This window comes from Sciurus carolinensis, chromosome 8 (assembly GCF_902686445.1).
Source record: "Sciurus carolinensis chromosome 8, mSciCar1.2, whole genome shotgun sequence".
Lineage (NCBI taxonomy): Eukaryota > Metazoa > Chordata > Mammalia > Rodentia > Sciuridae > Sciurus > Sciurus carolinensis.
The window spans coordinates 54,820,310-54,842,326 of NC_062220.1; the positions used below are offsets into that span (position 1 = coordinate 54,820,310).

The 22,017-nt window shown below is 35.8% G+C and overlaps 1 protein-coding gene across 1 annotated transcript in view; it reads left to right on the plus strand.

Moving 5' to 3' along the window:
- Elapor2 (endosome-lysosome associated apoptosis and autophagy regulator family member 2) overlaps window positions 1-22,017 on the plus strand; it is a 170,550-nt gene extending 148,533 nt beyond the window's left edge. Inside the window, 4 exon segments of the mRNA XM_047562761.1 lie at window positions 2,969-3,095; window positions 5,224-5,402; window positions 7,233-7,398; window positions 21,206-22,017. Coding sequence (XP_047418717.1) covers window positions 2,969-3,095; window positions 5,224-5,402; window positions 7,233-7,398; window positions 21,206-21,265 — 532 coding nt within the window. The 3' untranslated portion in view covers window positions 21,266-22,017.

Sequence of the window (22,017 nt, forward strand, 5' to 3'; positions counted from 1 at the left end):
GCAGGGAGCAGTCAGTCGATGTGAGGGCCCCAGAGGCAGGGAGTGATCGGTCGGGCTGAGGGATCCTGGAGACGGGGCTCAGTCAGTCTGGGCAGGGGTCCTATGGGGCCTGGCTGTTGTCTCAAAATGGCGGTAGCCACGTGTAATCAAACCTGCAGGTACTGTAACAGTGAACTTCCAGGCAACAGCAGGCAGCTGGTGCTCCACTGGCGGTCGGTGATCAGTTTGCTGACTGTTGTTGGACGATCGGGAGATGAAGCTCGTGCACTGGGTGATGAATAGGTGTAAGGCAGGCAATGGACAGGCGAGAGGCAGGCAAATGGTGGATGATGGGTGCCTGACAATGAGCAATCTGCACTCAAAACACGCGTCGATATGCTGGCAGACTGCAGGTGATCACAGCAGACAAATGGGGTAAATAGCAGGGGATAGATAAGCAGCAAAAACTGCCTCACCAAGAAACAGATATCCTCTGTTTGAAACCAGAGTTATGGAGCGACAAGGAACATAGCCTTCCTCTAGTCTGCTATCTTGGATCCCACAACCTATACTTTAAAAAAAAAAAAAAAGTAATAATTTTGAGTCTTACTAATCTAAAAAAAAGTGGAAAGTAGGGATAAAATTTTATGTAACATGGTTTTCATTTTTACTTCTCTTTTTTAAGCCTCTCCTTGGTTCTTAGTTGATTATATTAATTATTCCCTTTTTACAAATACATAAATTAAGGCAGATAAGATTCAAACCATTTTTCCAAAGAATCACTGTTTGCTATTGTTCTTACATTGGCAAAAACCTGGGCCTCTGTTATAGCATGCTATAGGAAATGTTGCCTTTAATTACCTCCTACCTCCTTTGAATCTAAAGTACACAGACATTTGGGAAAATAGCATGTGAAAATATGGTGACGTTTTTGACACAACAATTTTTAAAAAATTTTGGTAACTTTTTTTTTTTTTTGGTACAGGAAAATGAACCCAGAGGTACTTAATCACTGAGCCACATCCCCAGCCCTTTTTATACTTTATTTAGAGATGGTCTCGATAAGTTGCTGAGGCTGAATTTGAATTTGTGATCCTCTTGCCTCATCCTCCCAAGCCGCTGGGATTATAGGTATTTGCCACTGTGTCTGGCTTTGGATTATATGGCATTAAAAAGACATTTGCAATTAAAATTCAAAAATGATGTTTTATGTAAAATTCTCATTATTTTGTGTCCATTTTTTTCACTATTTGGTGTTTCAGGAGACCTACACTCAATACCAGTCAAGGTCTAAAGGTTCAGGGAAAGCCTGCACTTACAAGACTTTATTTAAGAAAGCTGGAAGTGTGGTAGAAAAATTAAGAGAACACTATTTTCCTCATTTTAATGAATTCATGAACAAAACAACTATTCTCACTAGAATCTTTCCAAACAGCTTCTGGCTTCAATCAGTAATGATTCTGCACACATTAACAGGAGGTTGATTTTAAGACTTCCTGTTTTTCTGTCCCTAAAATCAAAGAGGCATATTGATGTAATGGGCCCGCCCACAAGGCGGTGGTATTTCAAAAAGTCTCCATTCAGGTCCTCCCTGGGGGTTGGCACAGTGCCATCCTGCAGTGTCTAAGCCCCAGCCATCATCTGCAGCAGTGACGGTAAGCATCTGGTCAAGGAAACCCAGGATGGCAAAATTATTTACCTCACTGAGCTACATGTTGACCTGAGGGTTGGTCAGTTTGTTTAATTTAGACGTTTCTATGATCATATTTCCCTTCTGTCTGAAAGACCATGACCCTGTGCATCTTTCTGTTTACTATAGCACCTCCCTTAAGTTGGTTACCTTCAATAGAAACTGCAACCTCCTTAACATCCAAAGCCTTTCACTAGTTCCTGACTATGTGTCTAGCACACGCTCACCATCTTGTCTAGAAGCTCCAGCAACAATGACCCAGATGTGATTTCCTACCAGTTCATCATATCATTTCATCCCTTTGGCAGAACTTCTTATGCTTTCTTCCCTTTCATCTGGCTGCCTGCTGCTGAATATTCTGGACTTAGTTTAGACATTCTTCTAAGGTTCTTCTACCAAGAACTTTTCCAGAGCTCTTTCTGTCATTTTCTGTGTCTTTCTTTAAAATTTTTTGAAAAATCGATTTTTAGAGAATTCACATACCATACAATTTACCCATGGAAAGTATACAACTCACAGTGTGACGTAGTGTACAGCCATCACCACAATTTTAGAATATTTTTTATTACCTCAGAAAGAAACCCTGAACTTTTTTTGGTCTCACCTTCCTGTACCTTAGTCCTCTTCCCAGTCTCAAGCAACCACCTGTCCACTTTCTATCTTTACAGATAGGGAACTATTTGAACTTTCATGTGAATAGCTTTATATAAGGTGGAATTGTGTGACTTGTTTCCACTGAGTCTGATATTCTCAGCATCTGTCCAAGTAGTGGCATATGTCAGTACTGTGCTCCGTTTTATGCCCAAGTGATAGTCCATGGTGCTGACATTACGTTTGTTTAATCTACGCATCTGATGGTGAAGATTTGGGAATTTCCCACCTTTTGAGCATTATGAGCAATGCTACCCAGAACAGTCATGTAGAAATTTTTGTATGGACATATGCTTTTATTTGTCCAGGGTAGACAACTAGGAGTAGACTTACTGTATCATATGACAACTCTGTTTTATTGTTTGAGGGATTCCTAGACTCTTCCCAAGCAACTTTGCCATCTGGTATTCCTATCAGCAGTGTGTAAAGGTTCTAGTTTCTCATATTCTTATGACAGTTGCTATTATCTTTTTTATTCTGAACATCCTAGTAGGTGAAAAGAGTTATCTCATTGTGGTTTTCAGCTCCATTCATTTTTTTCCCCTACATGTCTATATTTCCTCAGCATCCACACAGTTCTATCGTGTATGCAGCAGGCACTCAAATGTTGATTGGAATGGATTGAATGCATTTTGTTTTTTATTTCAGTAAGTGCCCAGCAGGCACCTGTGATGGATGTGCATTCTATTTCTTGTGGGAGACTGCTGAAGCTTGCCCTCTGTGCACAGAGCATGACTTCCATGAGATTGAGGGAGCCTGCAAGAGAGGACTTCAGGTAAGCACCAATCCAATCTACGTAGCTATCATATACAAATGACAACTTGTTCCTGAGTTTTCCATTATGCCAATGAAAAGGATAAATTTCTTTGAATGTTCCAGTTTCATGATTGAAAAAAATATGATTGAAAAATATTACAGTGGGTCTCTTAATTTTTAATCATCCCACTGTTTGTTTCAGTCCTATGTCCTTCCCTGCCCTTTACAACTTTTCACTTTATGTTGACCACTTTATACACTTCCCAAGTTTTACAACTATATCAAATGCAGACAAAAATGAAGTTAAGTTTATGCACTCTAAGTCCTGCATGTGTGGCTGATATGAGCAAAAAGAGCTGTACAACTTGTGATAAGAGTGCTCTTATCAAATTGGATCTCGAAAATCTATCCCAGGTTCTAAGTGTGTATTAAGCATTGCATCTAAAGTCATGCAGTAGTAAAGATTGAGTGATACCATGTTAGCGCTGAGAGAAATATTTTTAGATTTATCATCAAATTTATCTTAATCCTGTTCAAAGTATATCCCTACATGTTGGAAGAATAAATCTTTAAGCTGCAGTGTCAGCTGTTCTTGTTTTCCAATGCTATGTGATTGGATAAGAGGATAAAGTTTCTAATTAATAGTTACAGAATGACTAAAATGTTTTGTCAATTGCACCAGTTTTTTTTCCTTTGAGTTTTCTTTTCTTTGTATTGGAGGAGTTTATTAAGAAGTTAAGTATTCCCGTTTTACAAGTATCTTTTTTAATTTTGAAGTTTTAAGATATGTAAGATTGTCATTAGACATTAGAGCTTGCCATTTTCATTGAATGTTATACATTGGATAAAACCATATAAACTCTGTAAGAGTCTTTTTTCTTGGTAGAATGCACTTAAAATGAAGTCAATGTTTGCTGCCTGGAATTTCCAGTTTTCTCTAAATTGTCTTGATTTACACTTAGAAATGCAGCAGCAAAATGTGAATATGCCTCTGCATTTCATATTTCATCATTCTTATAAAAATGTAATGCATTTAAAAATAATTTATTTGATCTATGCTTAATGAAAATATCACAGTTGTCCTCTATTAAAAAAATCTCAATCACTAATGTCCCAAAACACATGCAGAAAGTTCTTATTCAAACCTTGATTGAAACTTTTCCTCAAAGTAAAAGAAGATTCTTCTGCATATCACTTCATGGTTTACCACAAAAAATGCTTATCCACTTAAGATATAAAAGTAAAAATTATGGTGTTATCCTTATGTTAAAGTGTTGATAAATGGACCATCATATGCCATAAAATTTAAGAAGACACAGTAATGCCCTGTGTCATTTAATGTCATCAGATATAATCATACAAATTGCTACTGATCAGTGTACATGTTGAACTATATAAGCAACCATGGCCTGTATTCTGATTTTTATTTTTGATCTGCCTTTTTTTGATCTACTTATTTAAAAAGTTGCTGGTTGAGATCTAGTATATTGCTTTTATTATTCAGTGGTTAGGTGTAACTTGCTATATGGGAAACATTGCTCTAAAGAAATTGAGTCATCTACTTTGGAAGATCAAGAGTACCTGGTGTGGGTAAGGATGACTCAGAATAATGCCCTCCTTATTTTGGCACACAACAGAAGTGTGCAGTCTGTGTGCTGATCCTCATACCAGCCACCAAATCTGCCAGCCATGGTGCAAATACGTGCCCTGGGCCTGGGATCTGTCTCTTCTGCTTAGGGAGAGACTTGTTGACTTAATGGGCCTACGTGGTGGGTGAGTAAAATCCCTTTCAATTAATTATATTAAACAACATAGGTTTTCATTTAAAAACAAAACTAAGATGTCAGGGGTCATTGAAATGTGAGGAAAACGGCCTAAAAGATGTGTCCAAATGAATTAATTTTCAACATGTTAGTGAACCCTTCTGATGTGACAATTCATGTCTTTATGTGGTTTTTGCATTTGCATTTGTTATTTTGTTCACTTTCTTCTTTATCTCTTCCTTCTCTGGAACTAAGTTTAATATTAGAGAAGAATTAGCATATTCTTCTACATGAGAATTGACCCAATAGCAAATTTATCTTTCACAATTGAATCTGAATCCTCTTTCTTCTGTCATCTGTGCTTTAATTTATTTATTTTAAAAGGAAACCTTATATGTATGGAATGAACCTAAATGGTGCATTAAAGGAATTTCTTTGCCTGAGAAAAAGCTGTCGACCTGTGAAACAGTTGACTTTTGGCTAAAAGTAGGAGCAGGCGTGGGAGCTTTCACAGCCGTTTTGCTGGTGGCTCTAACTTGCTACTTCTGGAAGAAGAATCAAAAGTAAGTATCCTCATTGGCATGATCATATAAGAACTGTAGGGTGTTTTTGTTGTGAAATTTTTGGACTTAATCATTAAATCCTATAGATTCTCTCAGAGATATAAGATGTTTCTTCTAGTGAAGAGGTTATAGGAAAGGTCTTTGAGAAAGCAAGCAGAGGAAATGATGGTAGAAATATTAAAACATTCAACTTCTCTAGTAATAAGAGAAATGCAAATCAAAACTGCTCTAAGATTCTATCTCACCCTGATTAGAATGGCGATTATCAAGAATACAAGCAACAGGTGTTGGCGAGCATGTGGGGAAAAAGGTACACTCATACATTGCTGGTGGGGCTGCAAATTAGTGTAGCCACTCTGGAGAGCAGTGTGGAGATTCCTTAGAAAACTTGGAATGGAACCACCATTTGACTCAGCTCTCCCACTCCTTGGCCTATACCCAAAGGACTTAAAATCAGCATACTACAGAGATACAGCCACATCAATGTTCATAGCTGCTCAATTCACAATAGCCAGATTTTGGAACCAACCTAGATGTCCTTCAATTGATGAATGGATAAAGAAACTGTGATATATATATACACAATGGAATATTACTCAGTCATAAAGAATAATAAAATTATGGCATTTGCAGGCAAATGGATGAAATTGGAGAATATCATGCTAAGTGAGATAAGCCAATCTCAAAAATCCAAAGAACAAATGATCTCCCTGATTAGTGGATGATGACACATAGTGGGGGGTGGGAAGGAAGTAAGAATGGAGGAAAGAGGAACTGTGTAGAGGGAAAAGAGGGGTGGGAGGGGTAGGAGGGAAGGAAAAAATAATGGAATGAATCAAACACTATTATCCTATGTAAAAGTATGACTACACAAATGGTATGCCTTTACTTCATGTACAAACAGAGAAACAAGATGTATCCCATTTGTGTACAATAAAAATAAATAAAAAATTAAAAAATTTAAAAAATTTAAAAAAAGAAATATTAAAGAACATTAATGATCACTGAATTAGATTCTCTTTTTAAAAAGAAAAAGTAAATGGAGGCTTCAAGTTATCCAGGTGATTGTAACAGAGCTGAGACTGGAAGGCAGAATTTTCCTCTTAGTCTGTTTTTTGTTTTATGACATTATGCTGTCTTCTTGCCCCACTTTTAAAATTTCTTGTGGGTGGATATTTGCAAAGAAACAGACTAAGTATATAGGTAAATATCACATTTATTTACCCCACATCTCCAAGAATCTGGGATTGAATATTGATTCTAACCCCTGAATGTATATTGATCTGTTATCTTTTTCAACGATTTATATCTCAGTGGGGCTATGGGAGATCTATATTCTAATGTCTAGGGTTAACTGTAATATCTGAGATGGTAAGTTAAGTATAATTGTGTAAATGGTATCGAGAGACAGTAAGTACCAACTCATTTGCCTGTTTGATATTCTCATCCTTATGAACTAAACTTTGGAAAACGTGATAGTGAATTGTCATCTACCTATTAATAAATTAAGGAAATGTATTCAGACCTCAAGACTTTTCTTTATTTTTCAAATGTTATTCATAAGCAGACACTTTAATCGATATGAAGTAAGTGGTAGAATTAACTATATTGAACTGATTCTCTGACATTCTTTGAAGTATTTTTACACACATGGTTGATAAAAGAGAACATATAAAGCCATGACTTTAGGTGAGGGCAATTTGTTGATAGTACAACAATAAGACAATTTAATGAGCTGCTATATAACCACCTACAGTAAGTATTAATTTATTATTGATGTAAGTGGCTACTTTATTTATTTATATGCTTGTTTTATTTACTACCTCTTAGACTGGAGTACAAATATTCCAAATTAGTAATGACAACTAACTCAAAAGAGTGTGAACTCCCAGCTGCAGACAGTTGTGCTATAATGGAAGGAGAAGATAATGAAGAAGAAGTTGTATATTCCAATAAACAGTCTTTGCTGGGAAAACTCAAATCTTTGGCAACAAAGGTGAGAGCAGAATTTTAGCCTGGAATTATTGAGTATTTATAAATTGGGGTCATATTAGCCTAATAGCATTCAAGCAAGTTCTAGTCACTCAGCATGTTTATATCTCAATGGATATGTGTCCAACAGAAATACTCTTAGAAGTTCATGATGCAAATACAAAAATATTCACTGCAGCACTGCTTTTACTGGTTAACAAAGTAGAATCAACCGTATGCACCATCAATAAGGTGTTAGATGAGAAATTTTCATATATCAAAGTAATAGAATACTGTATGTCTCTGTGACTGTTAAAAATTGAGATGTCTATGTTTATTGATAGTAGGATAGTCAGAATAAAGTAAAAACAACAGACTATCATATTCCTATTGAACATTTATTTGTGTTATTATTCGCATTATGAACTATTAATAGTAGCTGTTTTTTGAGAATAGGGAAATGAGAATATGTAGTCTGAAGTAATACCTTTTGTAATGTTTGGATTTTCACAAAGATAATGTATTATTTTATAATTAAAAACCCCCAAAAATTAGGTTAATAAAAGATTTCATATGTATCCATACTTTTATTTTTGTGTTTATTTTACAACAAAGTTATTTTACATGGAGAAAACAGAAGTCACATAAACTGTGGAGGTGTTTAAGTTACCACCATATCAGATGCCATCATATTTTTCTACCTGGAAATAACTACTGTATCCAAACATAATGTGAAACCTTAAATATTATGTGAAAACACATTTTATTGACATTCTTCACCCTTGATTTACAAGATGTAAATGACAAATTTACCCACTCAAGATTGAAAATTAGAATGAAATAGAAGAAAGCAAATACATTTCAAATGATTTTCAGGAGAACAGACAAAAGACATAAGATTACATTTATAGAGAGTATTTAGTAACTATTTCCCTTTTATTCTCCTAATTTAGGCACATGAATATAGGGGGTTATTTAAAAATACAATAAATAAGTCATTTTCCCTTTATACAAATGGTTATTTAATTTTAAATTTTTATTTAGGTGGGAGTTTAGGGAGGGTACTATTGCTATGTAATAATAAATATATAGTGATTGCTAAGAACTGAAAATTTTGCCATACTTGCAAACTAGCAAGTGAGTTTCATGAATACTTAAGAAGTCATAAGACTCCTGGGTAGAGACAAAAGATAGTTTAGTACTCACAGAGAGATAGTAGACAGTTTAGCATCAGTATTTACACCAGTTTCCAAAGTCCCAGTTCTCACAGGGCTGTTTGCAGAGGAAATAATAATACTTGGTTCAATTACAGGAAAGAAACCCAAAGCTTTGGGAATCTGAATTTTCAGAAAGGGCAGTAAGTATGCCCATTCTTTTCCCCAACGGGAGCTATTATCTTTACTGTACTTGGACAGGTAGCAAGCCTGCTCTTTGCTCTGGAAGGAGACAAAATTTTTATCTTCAAAGACTTTTTTTATATAAAGAGTCTTAAAATACAGTCTAAAACAAAAGGAAACCAGTGTCTTGCTCATAAGATGTGCAGAACTGCAAGAAAACTATGGAGAATTATCTCCTAACAAAATACAACCCTTATTTCTCTACCATCTTGGCTTCTGGTGAATTTCCCCTTTAATATGGAAACTCCACCCCAAACTCTGATTAATATGATTGATGGAAGCTGTGACCAAATCTGGTCAATTTGCTTCAAACAACATTTAAATAAAGCTAATATCAATGGGACATCATGCAGCAAGATGAGGCCATCCTGTATTATTAACCTTGTTCATACCCACAGGATCTCAGACCTGATTAGCTGAACAAATGCCATAAACCTTTAGGATCCAGCTTAGAAAGCTAGCTGGCTTTCTCCTTGAAAAAAGAGTTGACCTTTTTACTCTTGGGTTGACCTTTCTATTCAACCTGAAACCTTTCCACTGGCACCAAGATATTTCTACCATACGATTCAGGTGGAAGAAAGATATGGAAATTTCAAAAACTAGGAGACCCAGTATACTTCCCATTTTTGCCTATATGGACTATGTTGGGGGATTCAGTGAGCAGCATACTCAACTAAGTGGTAATTACCTTCTTGATCTGGAATCATAACAATACAACAAGACAATCCAGGTATAACAGTGCAGGTACAACAAGGTATATTAGTGACTGCACAGATTTTGCCTTAGGTCATCAATGAGGAGGTATAAGGTAATTACATTCTCCATAACAATATATGGACAATGAGTTAATGTTGCCCCAAATGACTTCAATGAATGAGGTGATATAATTGATTATTTTAGCCAAAGTTAGGGACAAATTTCATACCCACTTTTCTAATTGAACAACTGCCCATAGAGTGAATGTAAATAATGTTATTTACTCATTTTGGAAAGGTTCTTACAGTTATCTAGGAGTTACATGATTTATTTGTGATGTTTCTATAAAGATGAAAATTTGATATGACTATTCCTAAGGTACAAACCACTATATTTTTAGGACAAAAGCCAAGGTAATGCCTGGTTTCCACAAAGAAGTATAATCCTAGAGGTACGCATGCTGCCTCTGAAAGGAAAGCTATATTTATAAGTGTTGGGGATACTAAGTGAAAGTTAGATTAGACAGGACGCACAGGTTGACAGTGCCTGAAATATCAACCTTGCTGAATAATAAACTTTAGGGTTTTCAGTTCATCCCAAATATGTGTGTCTATTACCAATCAGAAGACTGCCTAAGGATAGTCAGTTCAACTTTTCCTGCTTTTCCATACCACAAATGGGTATCCCATTTGTCTATGTCATGTGCTGACTGAGTGAAGGTTATAGGATTAGAGGTGTCAATTGATGTTATTCTGGAGCAGAAGCTGGGTCATCCCTGCTGCATCTGATAGATTTCTTAGTGAGCTAGCTTACAAGTAATGGCAGTCAAATTGTGATTAGAGCATATGGTGGGTATGACAGACCCAGAAGTCAGTTAAATTAAAGGTCTTTGTAACAATTTGAGAGAGCCACATTAGGACATTTTCTTCATAGCAAAGTGACCATGTGGCTCTGAAAAGCAGATTATTATTAGTATAACTCTTTATTCATTCCTCTCAGTGTCTAAGGCATCTCCTTCCAAGTGCCCCATTATCAGACTGCATTTTTGTCTCTGTCCACGGCCACTGTCCCATTTCAGTTGTTACAGCCTTAGTTTATTTCTGCTCATCCTCCACTGACACCTAGATTTATCTTCCAGAACATTTAAGTACAAGAAGGACAAAGTCATTTTAAAATAACTGTGGAGACCCCTACTTTTTTCCATGTGAACCATGATAGGGGGACTGAATAAGCAATATACTCTATTATTATTTGTCATTATCCTTTTGATCTAGAATCATAAAAATTCAACAAGACAAAATACAGGTGGTAATTAAACTACAATTATATTTGAACCTTCAAGGCTGCTTCAGTCTGGGCTATCTCTAGAGGTTGTACCCAGGCAGTGCAGGGATTGCTATTGAAATAAATAAGGACATGTTATGCCCTATAATGGTCAGGCAGAATCCTGGATTTTTAGAGATGGTGTATATATATACATTACTTCTCCACTCCATGATCATTATCCATGAAGTAACCAAGAGAAGATGATCTCTTCCAGTGTGGAACCATATTCAGTGACCAAAGACATGTTGGCCTAAAGAAGGTGAAGGAGATAAAGTCAGAATCTTTTGAGATAGTTTCTGAGAAGGCCATTTTTGTGGTTAATGACACTACAAGCTTTTGGATGGTAGGAAGTGTGGAAGGTTTATTGAATACTCCCAACCCATTTCTGGGTGGTTTTTGAGCCAAAATATGCATCATTGTCATTGAAATGATCATAAAGTCATACACTTTATATGGATTTGTTTCAAAGGCGAAAACGGTAAGGCTAGAGTTAACTGATTAGTGGTGAAGCACCACCAGTAGTCCAAAAAGTGGTCAAAGGTATGATACAATCAATTACCCAAGGAAAAACTGATCAACTTTTGGCATGATTCTCAAGTCTGGTAAGCTGTGGTGACCTCTATCAAAAAAATAAGAGCCCTTTTACTTTTTGCCCAATATATGATGGCAAATGCATTGGACCCATATGGGTGGGATAATGACCTATATTCAGCATTTGTGGCAATCTGTCATGTGCAGACTTTCTCAGAAATTGATTCTATTTGATTGTTTCATAAGATAGAGACTTACTGTGGTCAGCTCAATGAGTGACATGTATGATGTGATCAGAAGCTAACATTTACTTCCAACATCTGTGCCCTCAAAGTGGTTGACTTTAATCTGCCAGTCTGAAGTTTTCCAAGTGTCAGACAAAGCAGGCTATTTTTAATAGCTCAAGAAACAGTAAAAATATAGTTTATCAAGAGAAATATTATCCAAATCTAAGAAAATGTCGTTGAGTTCTATCCACTGAAATGAGCAATCTTGTCAGTTTTGAGTTACACATATATGAGGCTGAGATGAAACATATGTAGCAGCCAGTGGACACCATTGGGTTTCAACTCAATTAAATCTACAGTGAACCAGACCCAGACATGTAGTAGTACTTAGATGAATCAAGAGTTCCACTGAGCCAGCAGATTTGTTTGGAACACTAGAATAGGGAATAAAGTTGCTTCCAAAGTGTTTGCTGCCATATTTTCATTAGAGGCTGATACCACTGAGAACAGACCAGCTATATTCTTGAATATATGTCATTTATCTTTGAAAATCTAAACTTATTGGGCCCTTTCCACCTTGTCATCTCACCATAAATGGGACTTATGCAGATATAGTTACAAGGTTTACATGGGAATAATATTCAGTTTTAAATAGAGTTCAGTAACAAACTAATAGTTGATTTTCAGAAAGACTATATTTGTCATCCATGTCAAGGAGTGATGAGTTTAAAACCTGAAAGGAAGATTCTGGGATTGGATTGCCTCCCATTGCCAGAGTCTACAAATGACAAAATCATTAATCCCAGAGAATTGTATCACAAAGTTGATAAAGTTGTAAGATCCCAAAGGTAGAGTATGGCCCAGCTTTCAGGACTATTTATAATATATCCTGTTTGGGCCCAACTCAAAGGATGCCACTTTGTGGGTTAATTGATATAAAAAAGCAAATAGGATACTCAAGCAAAACCCATAGTGTCTGTAGTAGCAAAGAGTCAAGTCAGGAGCTGTACTATTTTTTCTTGACTGTTGGATAGATTCAGCATTACAAATATGCCTATACTGTCCCAAGGAACATTATCTACCAGGTCTCTGAATTCTGTGGTGATTAATCAGCATCTTCTAGTGGAGGTGTGATAAGCCAGTCAGGGCTGTTGAGATGGAAGCTTCATGTTGGATACCAATAAAATAATGACCACTTGGGTATCAGAAGGCAAGGACCTTGTGTGAAACTCTATCTCATGCAGCAGAGTTAGGAGCCCCTGGGGTGGTCTACTAGCCCTTCTCTACAAGTGATTACTCATGATCAGGAGAATGTTATCTAGCACTTATTACATATAACCTCAAGTCCTACTGTGTGTTCATATGTAGAAGCAACAACAGTACCTTGAATAGGCAAATTTAACTCTGTCACAGGTCACATTGTTTTTCCCTTCATTGATCTAAACCTTGCTCACATTCCATTATTTATATGGCCCTCTCTTCCTATAAGTTCAGGTAGGATGGTGGCTTGGTTGCCTGCTATCAACAGAGTCGTATTTGAGGACCCCCCTCTCAAAGGTTTTGTAGCAGGTTCAGATGGTTTTTAGTCCCTATTGGTCCCAGGAAAACTTAGCTTGGTCTGCTAATCACCTTTCTTCTTCTTTTTTTTTTTTTTTTTAAGAGGAATGACAAAATTAGTTTTACTATAAAAGCTAAATGTTTTTACAACTCTTTCCATATTATTTATTTTTATAGTTGATTTTCTTTTTTTTTTTTTTCATTGTACACAAATGGGGTACAACTGTTCATTTCTCTGGTTGTACATGATGTAGTCACACTGTTTGTGTAATCATACATGTACATAGGGTAATGATGTTTGTCTCATGCCATTATCTTTCCTTCCCCCACCCCCTCCCCACCCCTCATTACACTATACACAATCCAACATTCCTCAATTCTTTCCTCCCCCCCACCTCCATTGCATATCATCATCCACTTATTGGAGAAAACATTTGAACTTTGGTTTTTTGGGATTGGCTTATTTCACTTATCATGATATTCTCCAGCTCCATCCATTTACCTGCAAATGCCATAATTTTATTTCATCTTTATGACTCAATAATATTCCATTGTATATGTATACCACAGTTTCTTTATCCATTCATCTACTGAGGAGCATCTAGGTTGGTTCCACAATCTAGCTATTGTGAATTGAGCTGCTATAAACATTGATGTGACTGCTTCACTGTAGTATGCTGACTTTAAGTCCTTTGGGTATAAACCGAGGACTGGGATAGCTAGATCAAAAGGTGGATCCATTCCAAGTTTTCTTAGGAATCTCCATACTGCTACCCAGAGTAGCTGCACCAATTTGCAATCCCACCAGCAATGTATGAGTGTACCTTTTTTCCCACATCCTCACCAACACCTATTGTTGCTTGTAGTCTTGATAGTAGTCATTCTAATTGGGGTAAATCCATGAAATAGAAAAGGAGCGAACCCTTCCAAACTCATTCTATGAAGCTGGTATCATCCTGATACCAAAACCAGACAAAGACACATCAAGGAAAGAAAACTTCAGACCAATATCCCTGATAAACATAGATGCAAAAATTCTTAACAAAATTCTGGCAAATTGCATACAACACATATTGAAAAGATTGATCAAGTGGGTTTCAGCCCAGGAATGCAAGGTTGGTTCAAAATCTGGAAATCATTAAATGTAATTCACAACATCAACAGACTAAAATTAAGAATCGTATGATTATTTCAATACATGCAGAAAAAGCATTTGATAAAATGCAGCACCCCTTCATTCTCAAAACACTAGAAAAAATAGGGATAGTAGGAAAATACCTCAACATTGTAAAGTCTATGCTAAGCCCATGGCCAACATCATTCTAAATGGAGAAAAATTGAAAGCATTCCTTCTAAAAACTGGAACAAGACAGGGATGCCCTCTTTGACCACTTCTATTCAACATCGTCCTTGAAGCTCTAGCCAGAGCAATTAGACCAAAGAAATTAAAGGGATACCAATAGGAAAAGAAGAACTCAAACTATCACTATTTGCTGACAACATGATTCTATATTTAGAGGATCCAAAAAGTTCCACCAGAAAACTTTTAGAACTAATAAATGAATTCAGCAAAGTAGCAGAATATAAAATCAACATTCACAAATTAATGTATTTCTATTCATAAGTGAAGAATCCTCTGAAGGAGAAATTAGGAAAACTACCCCATTCACAATAACCTAAAAAAAAAAAAATAATACTAATCAGTCTAACAAAAGAGGTGAAAGAATTTTACAATGAAACTACAGAACTTTAAAGAAAGAAATTAAAGAAAATCTTAGAAGATGGAAAGATCCTCCATGTCTTGGAGAGGCAGAATTAATATTGTCAAAATGGCCATACTACCAAAAGTGCTATACAGATTCAATGCAATTCCAATTAAAATCCCAGTGACGTACCTCACAGAAATAGAGAAAGCAGTCATGAAATTCATTTGGAAGAATAAGAGACCCAGAATAGCCAAAGCAATCCTTAGCAGGAAGAGTGAAGCAGGAGGTATCAGAATATCAGAACTTAAACTATACTATAGAGCCATAGTAACAAAAAAAGACATGGTATTGGCACCAAAATAGACAGGTAGACCAATGGTGCAGAATATAGGATGCAGAGACAAACCCACATGAATACAGTTATCTCATACTGGATGAAGTTGCCCAAAACATACAATGGAGAAAAGATAGCCTCTTCAACAAATGGTACTGGGAAAAATGGAAATCATTATGCAACAAAATGAAATTAAATCCCTATCTCTCACCCTGTATAAAACTCAACTCAAAATGGATCAATGAATTAGACCAGAGACCCTGCTCCAAAACAAAGAAAAAATAGGCTCAAATCTTCATCATGTCAGCTTAGGACCAGACTTCCTTAACAAGACTCCCAAAGCACAATAAATAAAGGCAGGAATCAACAAATGGGAAGGATTCAGCTAAAAAGTATTTTCTCGGCAAAGAAAACAACCAGCAATGTGAAGAGAGAGCCTATAGAGTGGGAGAAAATCTTTACCACACACACTTCAGATAGAGCAGTAATCTCCAGAATTTATAAAGAACTCAAAAAACTGTACACCCAAAATACAAATAACCCAATCAATAAATGGTCTAAGGAACTGACCAGCCACTTCACAGAAGAAAATATACAAGGGATTAAGAGATATATGAAAAAATGTTCAACATCTCTAGTAATAAGACAAATGCAAATCAAAACGACCTTAAAATTTTCATCTCACCCCAATTAGAATGGTTATTATCAAGAATACCTTTCTTCTTAAAGCATCTGAGATAAGAATGGATGGGGAGAGAGTGATTTAGTGTAAAGAGAAAGAAAATCTTTGTGACAGCAGATAAGATTTTTGTTTTTGAGAAGCACATCAACTGCTTCTGAACTAAACAGCCAATGGTTTTTGTCTACCTAGAGTTTTATGTTACAGTTATTATTATTAAACATCATCTAGTTCAGCTTTGGCATCCCTTGACTCAGAAACCACATCAAGATTGCTTTCAGGGTGAGGCTAGAGGTTTTATGTCCTTTTATTGATATGGACTTGGCTCATATATAGGAAACTTTTTTTAAAAAAGAACCCATCCTAATCCAGAATATTTCTTGCTGTGTTGCCGTACATCTAAGTTAATGCTTGGTTTTAACAAAGGATAGGAGAAATCTCCAGGGTGGAGCTGACCATACTAATTTATCTAGTTTCCTTTGGGTAGTGGTCTTCTTTCACCTTATAAGCCCAATTTGTGGCAATAAGAGTCCAACGACTAGTCAGTGTCTCACAGAGTATTCCTATAGAAATTAGTCTCAGGGAAACCTCTCAGAGAAAACAAAGCTCTGTAATTATAGTTAGGAACCACTCCAAAATCTGAGTCCTTTATCTTTCACTTTTAGTTTATCTGTGGTTGGCTTGACAGATGGCGAGAGGTGCTGATATCCAAGATGGCCCAGTTGTTCCCATTCTTACTTAACACTCATTAAGTCCTGACACACCATCTCCAAGGTGGACCAAACAAAATTCTAACAATTCTCCAGGTTTCTGTTCATAAATGGTTTCCATTTTCTTCCCTTTCATATTTATTGTAGGTACAAATCTTTATAACTTTTATCTAGCGAGAATAAATTTTTCTTTTCTTATTAGGATGAATTTTAGTAGTGATTATTCATAGGGCACCTCTGAGTTGAATTGCCTGATTAGTTAGGGGGTCTTCTTATCCAGAAGAAAATTAATAACATCCAGAGCACTGTTCAGGGAACTGAACTGTAATCTCTTTAGTCTGCTTCCCACTATTCTTCTGGCAACCACCTCCCAATTCTTCTTCATTATTGAAAGATAAAATGGGGGACCAATTGTTGCCTTGTTAACCAGACTTTGGTCAGCATGTTTATTACCAATTGCTATGGTTTGTTAGTAGTTATTCTTCCCTCAAATCTTAGGTGCAAAGCTATCATCTTTGCTCTTCTAGAAACCATGTCTCTATCATTTTTCCATCCTCATTAGCAAAGCAGTAAAGAACTCTAAAGGTTTTGAAAATTTTTTCTACTTGCTAGCCAACAAATTAGCCTGCCATGGTTTCATGAACTATTTGTAAGACAAAAAGTCTCCTGATTTAGACATAAAAGTTTATTATTCACAACATTAACAGTATCCAAAATATCAGTGGTTGCTTTGGTTCCTCAAGTCCCACTTTCCACACAGTGAAGTGAGGAAGACTAGATGAATGGATTATATTATAGAAGAGCAACCCATAGGTTGTGGAACCTGAATCTTTTATTATAGGCAGTAAGTATGTTTGCTATTTCTCCACAGGAGAGGCATTTTCTCAGCTTTCAGGATAGTAAGTGAACTTTTCCTTAGTTCTGAAAGGAGATATCATCTCTATCATCCAAGTTTTTTTTTTTGTGGAATTTTTTTTTTTTGTATTAACATCTTTAAAACATTATTTAGACTAAAGGGCGATCTGTTATCTTCTTCACAAGACATGTAGAAACCCCTGGAGAAAACCTCCAAACATCAATATAGACTTCTCTTTACTGATTTTATCCTGTGATCCCCATTTGTCAGGGCATTATCTTATAATAGTGAAAGGAATATTTAGGTGCCAGCGAAATTGTTTAAGACAAAGTAATTCCTAAGTTGAATCTTAAAGAATAAATGGAAATTTTCAGAGGAGAGTATGTTAAAATAGTGTGTAAATTTTAAAGTATTTTCTCATATTACAGTACTTCCTCTGTTGTTATAGTATGACAGAGCATTGAAAGCTTGAAAATGTTCTTGGAAAACAATCACAGGAGATAAGATGAAGGATAGAGGTTTTTCCCTCTAAGAAAGTTCGATAAGTTACACCTTATTTTGAATAGCAATTTTAGCATAATAATCTTTCTTTTTTTTACTCTTTAAAATTAGATTTTAGCTATTACATAAAAGTTGAAAAAATATGCAGTAATTTTTAGAACCTATCATCTAAATTTTACTATATTTCCTTTGTTATGTATGTATCCATTCGTCCATCCCATTATTCATTTATCAGTCTCCCTACCTTTTTTTTTGTTGTTTGTTTCAGTGTAAGTTGCAGGTTTTGATATATTTCACCCCCAATACTTCAGGATACATATCATTGATTAGAATTCAATATTTTAAGATTTCTTTATGGCAAAATGAACATATCACAGTGTATGTATAATTTGATCAATTTTGAGAATATATATGCCTGTATAAATAAAAATCCTACCAAGATGTGAAATATGAACATCCCCCGAAAGTAATCTTGTGTCCTTTTGCACGCGGTTAATCCCTTTCTTCCAAAGAAAATTACTCTAACTGTCTCTGAAACCATAGATTAGCTTTGTCTGTTTTAGAGTCTCATATAATTGCAGTTACACAGTATATAGTATTTTGTATAACTTTTCTTTCACTCTAAAAGATGTTTTTGAGATTCATCCACCTTATTCTATTAATCAGTAGTGTATTTCTCTTTATGCAGGAATAGTAATCTAGTGTATGGATATACTAAAATTATTTTTGTTCTGTTAATGAATACCTGTGTTATTTCCAGTGTTTCACTATGAATAAAGTTGTGAATATCATTGTAGAAGTCTTATTATGTGTTACATTTTTAATGCATGATTTCAGAAAGCAAAAATGTGAGTTTTTAAAACTACTGCATCATGTAGGATTTATCTTATACTTGCTTTATCTCATATATTCTTATTCATGTTCTAAAGTTCATACCTTATTTCATATTTCCCTAGCACTGCACTGCATACAAATATATTTACATAGGTATTTATTTTTCTTGGTTTTCCCCAGAAATTAAAAAAAAAAACTTCAATTGATTTTTCAGTTGTTTCTTTTCTTTCTTTAATTCAGAATCAGTTATGAGACACTATGAGGTGATTTGCCAGGTTTGGGGAATATGAAATAGCCATAGTTTCTTATCTCAGACACTATCTAGAATATTGTGGGAAGACATATCACCATGCATACAGAGAATCATCCAGTATGGCAAGTATAAGAGTAGGGTCTCTTGGAGCACAGGGGAGAGGAAGTACAGGGTAAGGAGAATTTTTGGGGAGAAGTTGGCTTTTGAATAGGCTCTTCAATTTAGAGTTTAAAAAGACCATCTTGTGTGTCATCCTTTAGTGCATGAGCAAATGGAGACCTATAGGGGCTCATTTATTTGTACAAAGGAACTAGATGGAGATTAGAAGTCCACATCTCTCCAGTTCCAATATAGTGTTTTTCCTTCTGTGATGTGGTGTTTCAATGCATTGCTATAACCACTGATTGACAACCTACCATGTGTGATACCTTGGTCTTGCCCTGGAAATTAGAAAATGAAGGGATAGTTCCTACAATCAGGAAGTTCAATTCCATTAGTGCCACTACCTAATTATACACATGTGCACACACCCACACACTTAGATATATGCCCTATCATATTAGCAATAGTAGTAAAATCCTGTGTCAATGCAGAGAATGTGACAACTCAAGACTTTTGATCCAAACATGACTTGATGAAGGGTTTTCAAGTGTTTTACTTTATATATGACCTTGAGGATAACCAATAAGTGTTTACTTCACCTCTCCTCAGGAACATTGAGTTAAATTTTTTCAAAGAGTGACCACAGAAATCTCAGATTTCCTTTCTAGTTATATCTGATACTCTAAAGGGCTTTCCTTTGATATGCCCTATCTCTCTGAGGATAGATATTTTGTTCTATTCATTTTTATATCCCTAAAGTCTAGTCTTGTCCCACAGTGCAGTGGAGGCTTAATAAACATTTGAATTATCAATAGTTATTTTAAACAATTGTTAAGACTGATAAACGCAAGACTCCAGGCTAGGTCTTAGAGAACCAGTCAGCGAGAGAGCACCAAGGAGCTCTACAGTCTACTCTCCAAGCAGCCTGTCCTCTCAGCAAAGTTAGGGGAGAAGCAATATGTTGGTATTTATCCTCTAATTTTCTTCTACAAGTTCTTGGACTTCTCTCCTCAAGGGAAAGCAAACACAAAGGCAGACACCCTTCCTAACAGCTACTTAGCATCTATGTCCTGTCTTTTTTTTGTTTTATGCTTCCACTTTAGACACACATTTATTTTCACCTTGGACTTCTTGACTTCCTATTTTATTTTATTTTAAAAGGAGTCCTAGTTCTCTTGTCTTTCCATTCCTAAAGTCTTCAGAAGGCTTTCTCTGACTTTAATCATTAAGATGGGGAGAAATCTCACCTTCTATATCTCTTTTTACCCATTAAAGAAAAAGAATTTACCAGGCTACATTTTCAATATATTATATGGCACCACCAGCAATGATATATTCAAGTTAAAACTCTGAAGCATTATCTAATATGACTTGTTTAGGATCTTTAGTAGACATGTACCCAGAAGATTTTCTTAAAACATGTCTGCATGCTGGGTGTGGTGGTGCATGCCTATAATCCAGGGACTTGGGAGGCCTGAGGCAGGAGGATTGCAAGTTCAGGGACAGCCTAATCAATTGAGTGACACCCTGTCTCAAAATTAAAAAGAAAAATTATAAAAAAAGGACCAGTGATGTAGCTCAGTGGTAGAGTGCTCCTGAGTTTAATCCCCAGTACTGCAAACAGACAACAACAAAATTCCCCCAGAACCTGACAATAAAAAATATCAGTGAACTCAAATGATTTCTGCCTCCTTATTTATTTTTGCTGCCTTTGTTATTTTTTCAGCCTATGTTATCCTGAGATTATTTAGTGTCTGTCAGTTCTGTTTTGCCCACAATTAGTCTGCAAGGTCATTGATTTCAGCATCAAGGTCAGGTGTGCCCTTAGGAAGGCTCTTAGTGGTTTCTTACAGGAATCACAGCTACATCTTTTGATATCTATTGCAATCATGTGTTTGCTTCTATTTTGGATTTGTCTGTCTTATCTCTTGGACATCAAAAGCACCCTTCAGGGTAGGCATGCTATTTGTTTTATGTCTGCCACCTTACCTTAAATGTAAAATCCTAATTACAAGTGGCAGGTTCATAGATTAAGATTTTTTGGAACTTTCTTTCTGGACATGATCCTAAAATATTACTGGAATTTCAATAAATTGATTTTGTTCTCATTAATTTTTTCCTAGGAAAAAGAAGACCATTTTGAATCAGTTCAATTGAAAACCTCAAGATCACCCAATATATGAAGAGACAGTGCTATAGCCTTCAGACAATGAACAAAGAAACCCGCTCTGTGGTTTTACAGGACCATATGTTAGGGTGTGTCCTCACACCTATCTTGTTGGTGATCTCATGGAGGAAGGCCTTGCCACTGAAAAGAGAAGGAGGTTGAAATGTTTGATTGCCTTATCACATGGTCAAGTACCTTGCCAAACAAAGGAAAGCAAATGATTTGGGTCTCAACTGAAGATGAAACTTAACTCAGGAAGAGATTTATCTGTATATATACATAACTGAAAACCAAGTTTAAGCCCACCAGTGCACTGCTGATGCATGCCATATAATTAATGGGTAATTTTTATTCTTTATAATGTCTACATAAAAAGCGTGCTGTGGAGGACAGATGTGAGCATAAGCCTTGTGATCTTGTTTATGTCTTGTCTTTGTTTATATTTGGGGGAAGATTTGAAAAAAAAATTTAAAGGTATAATTATTTTTCCCATTCTTTATTTTCTCAACAGACCTTAAACATATTTTCTATTTAAAAGGGTGAGCAATGAAAGATAATTTTTCTTTTTACATAGGGTATTTTCTCTTGGTTTCAGAAGCTTAAGTTATCAGTAATATTTTAGAAAGAATTAGCATGTACTGGGTTATTTAAACCTATAATTGCCTTTGAAATTCTATCCTTGGGATTGGTAAGAAGAGCTTGACTGGAAGTTTGAAGGAATCTTAAAAAAAAAAAAAAAGATGGGGGAAAGAAGGCTTTGACTTTCCA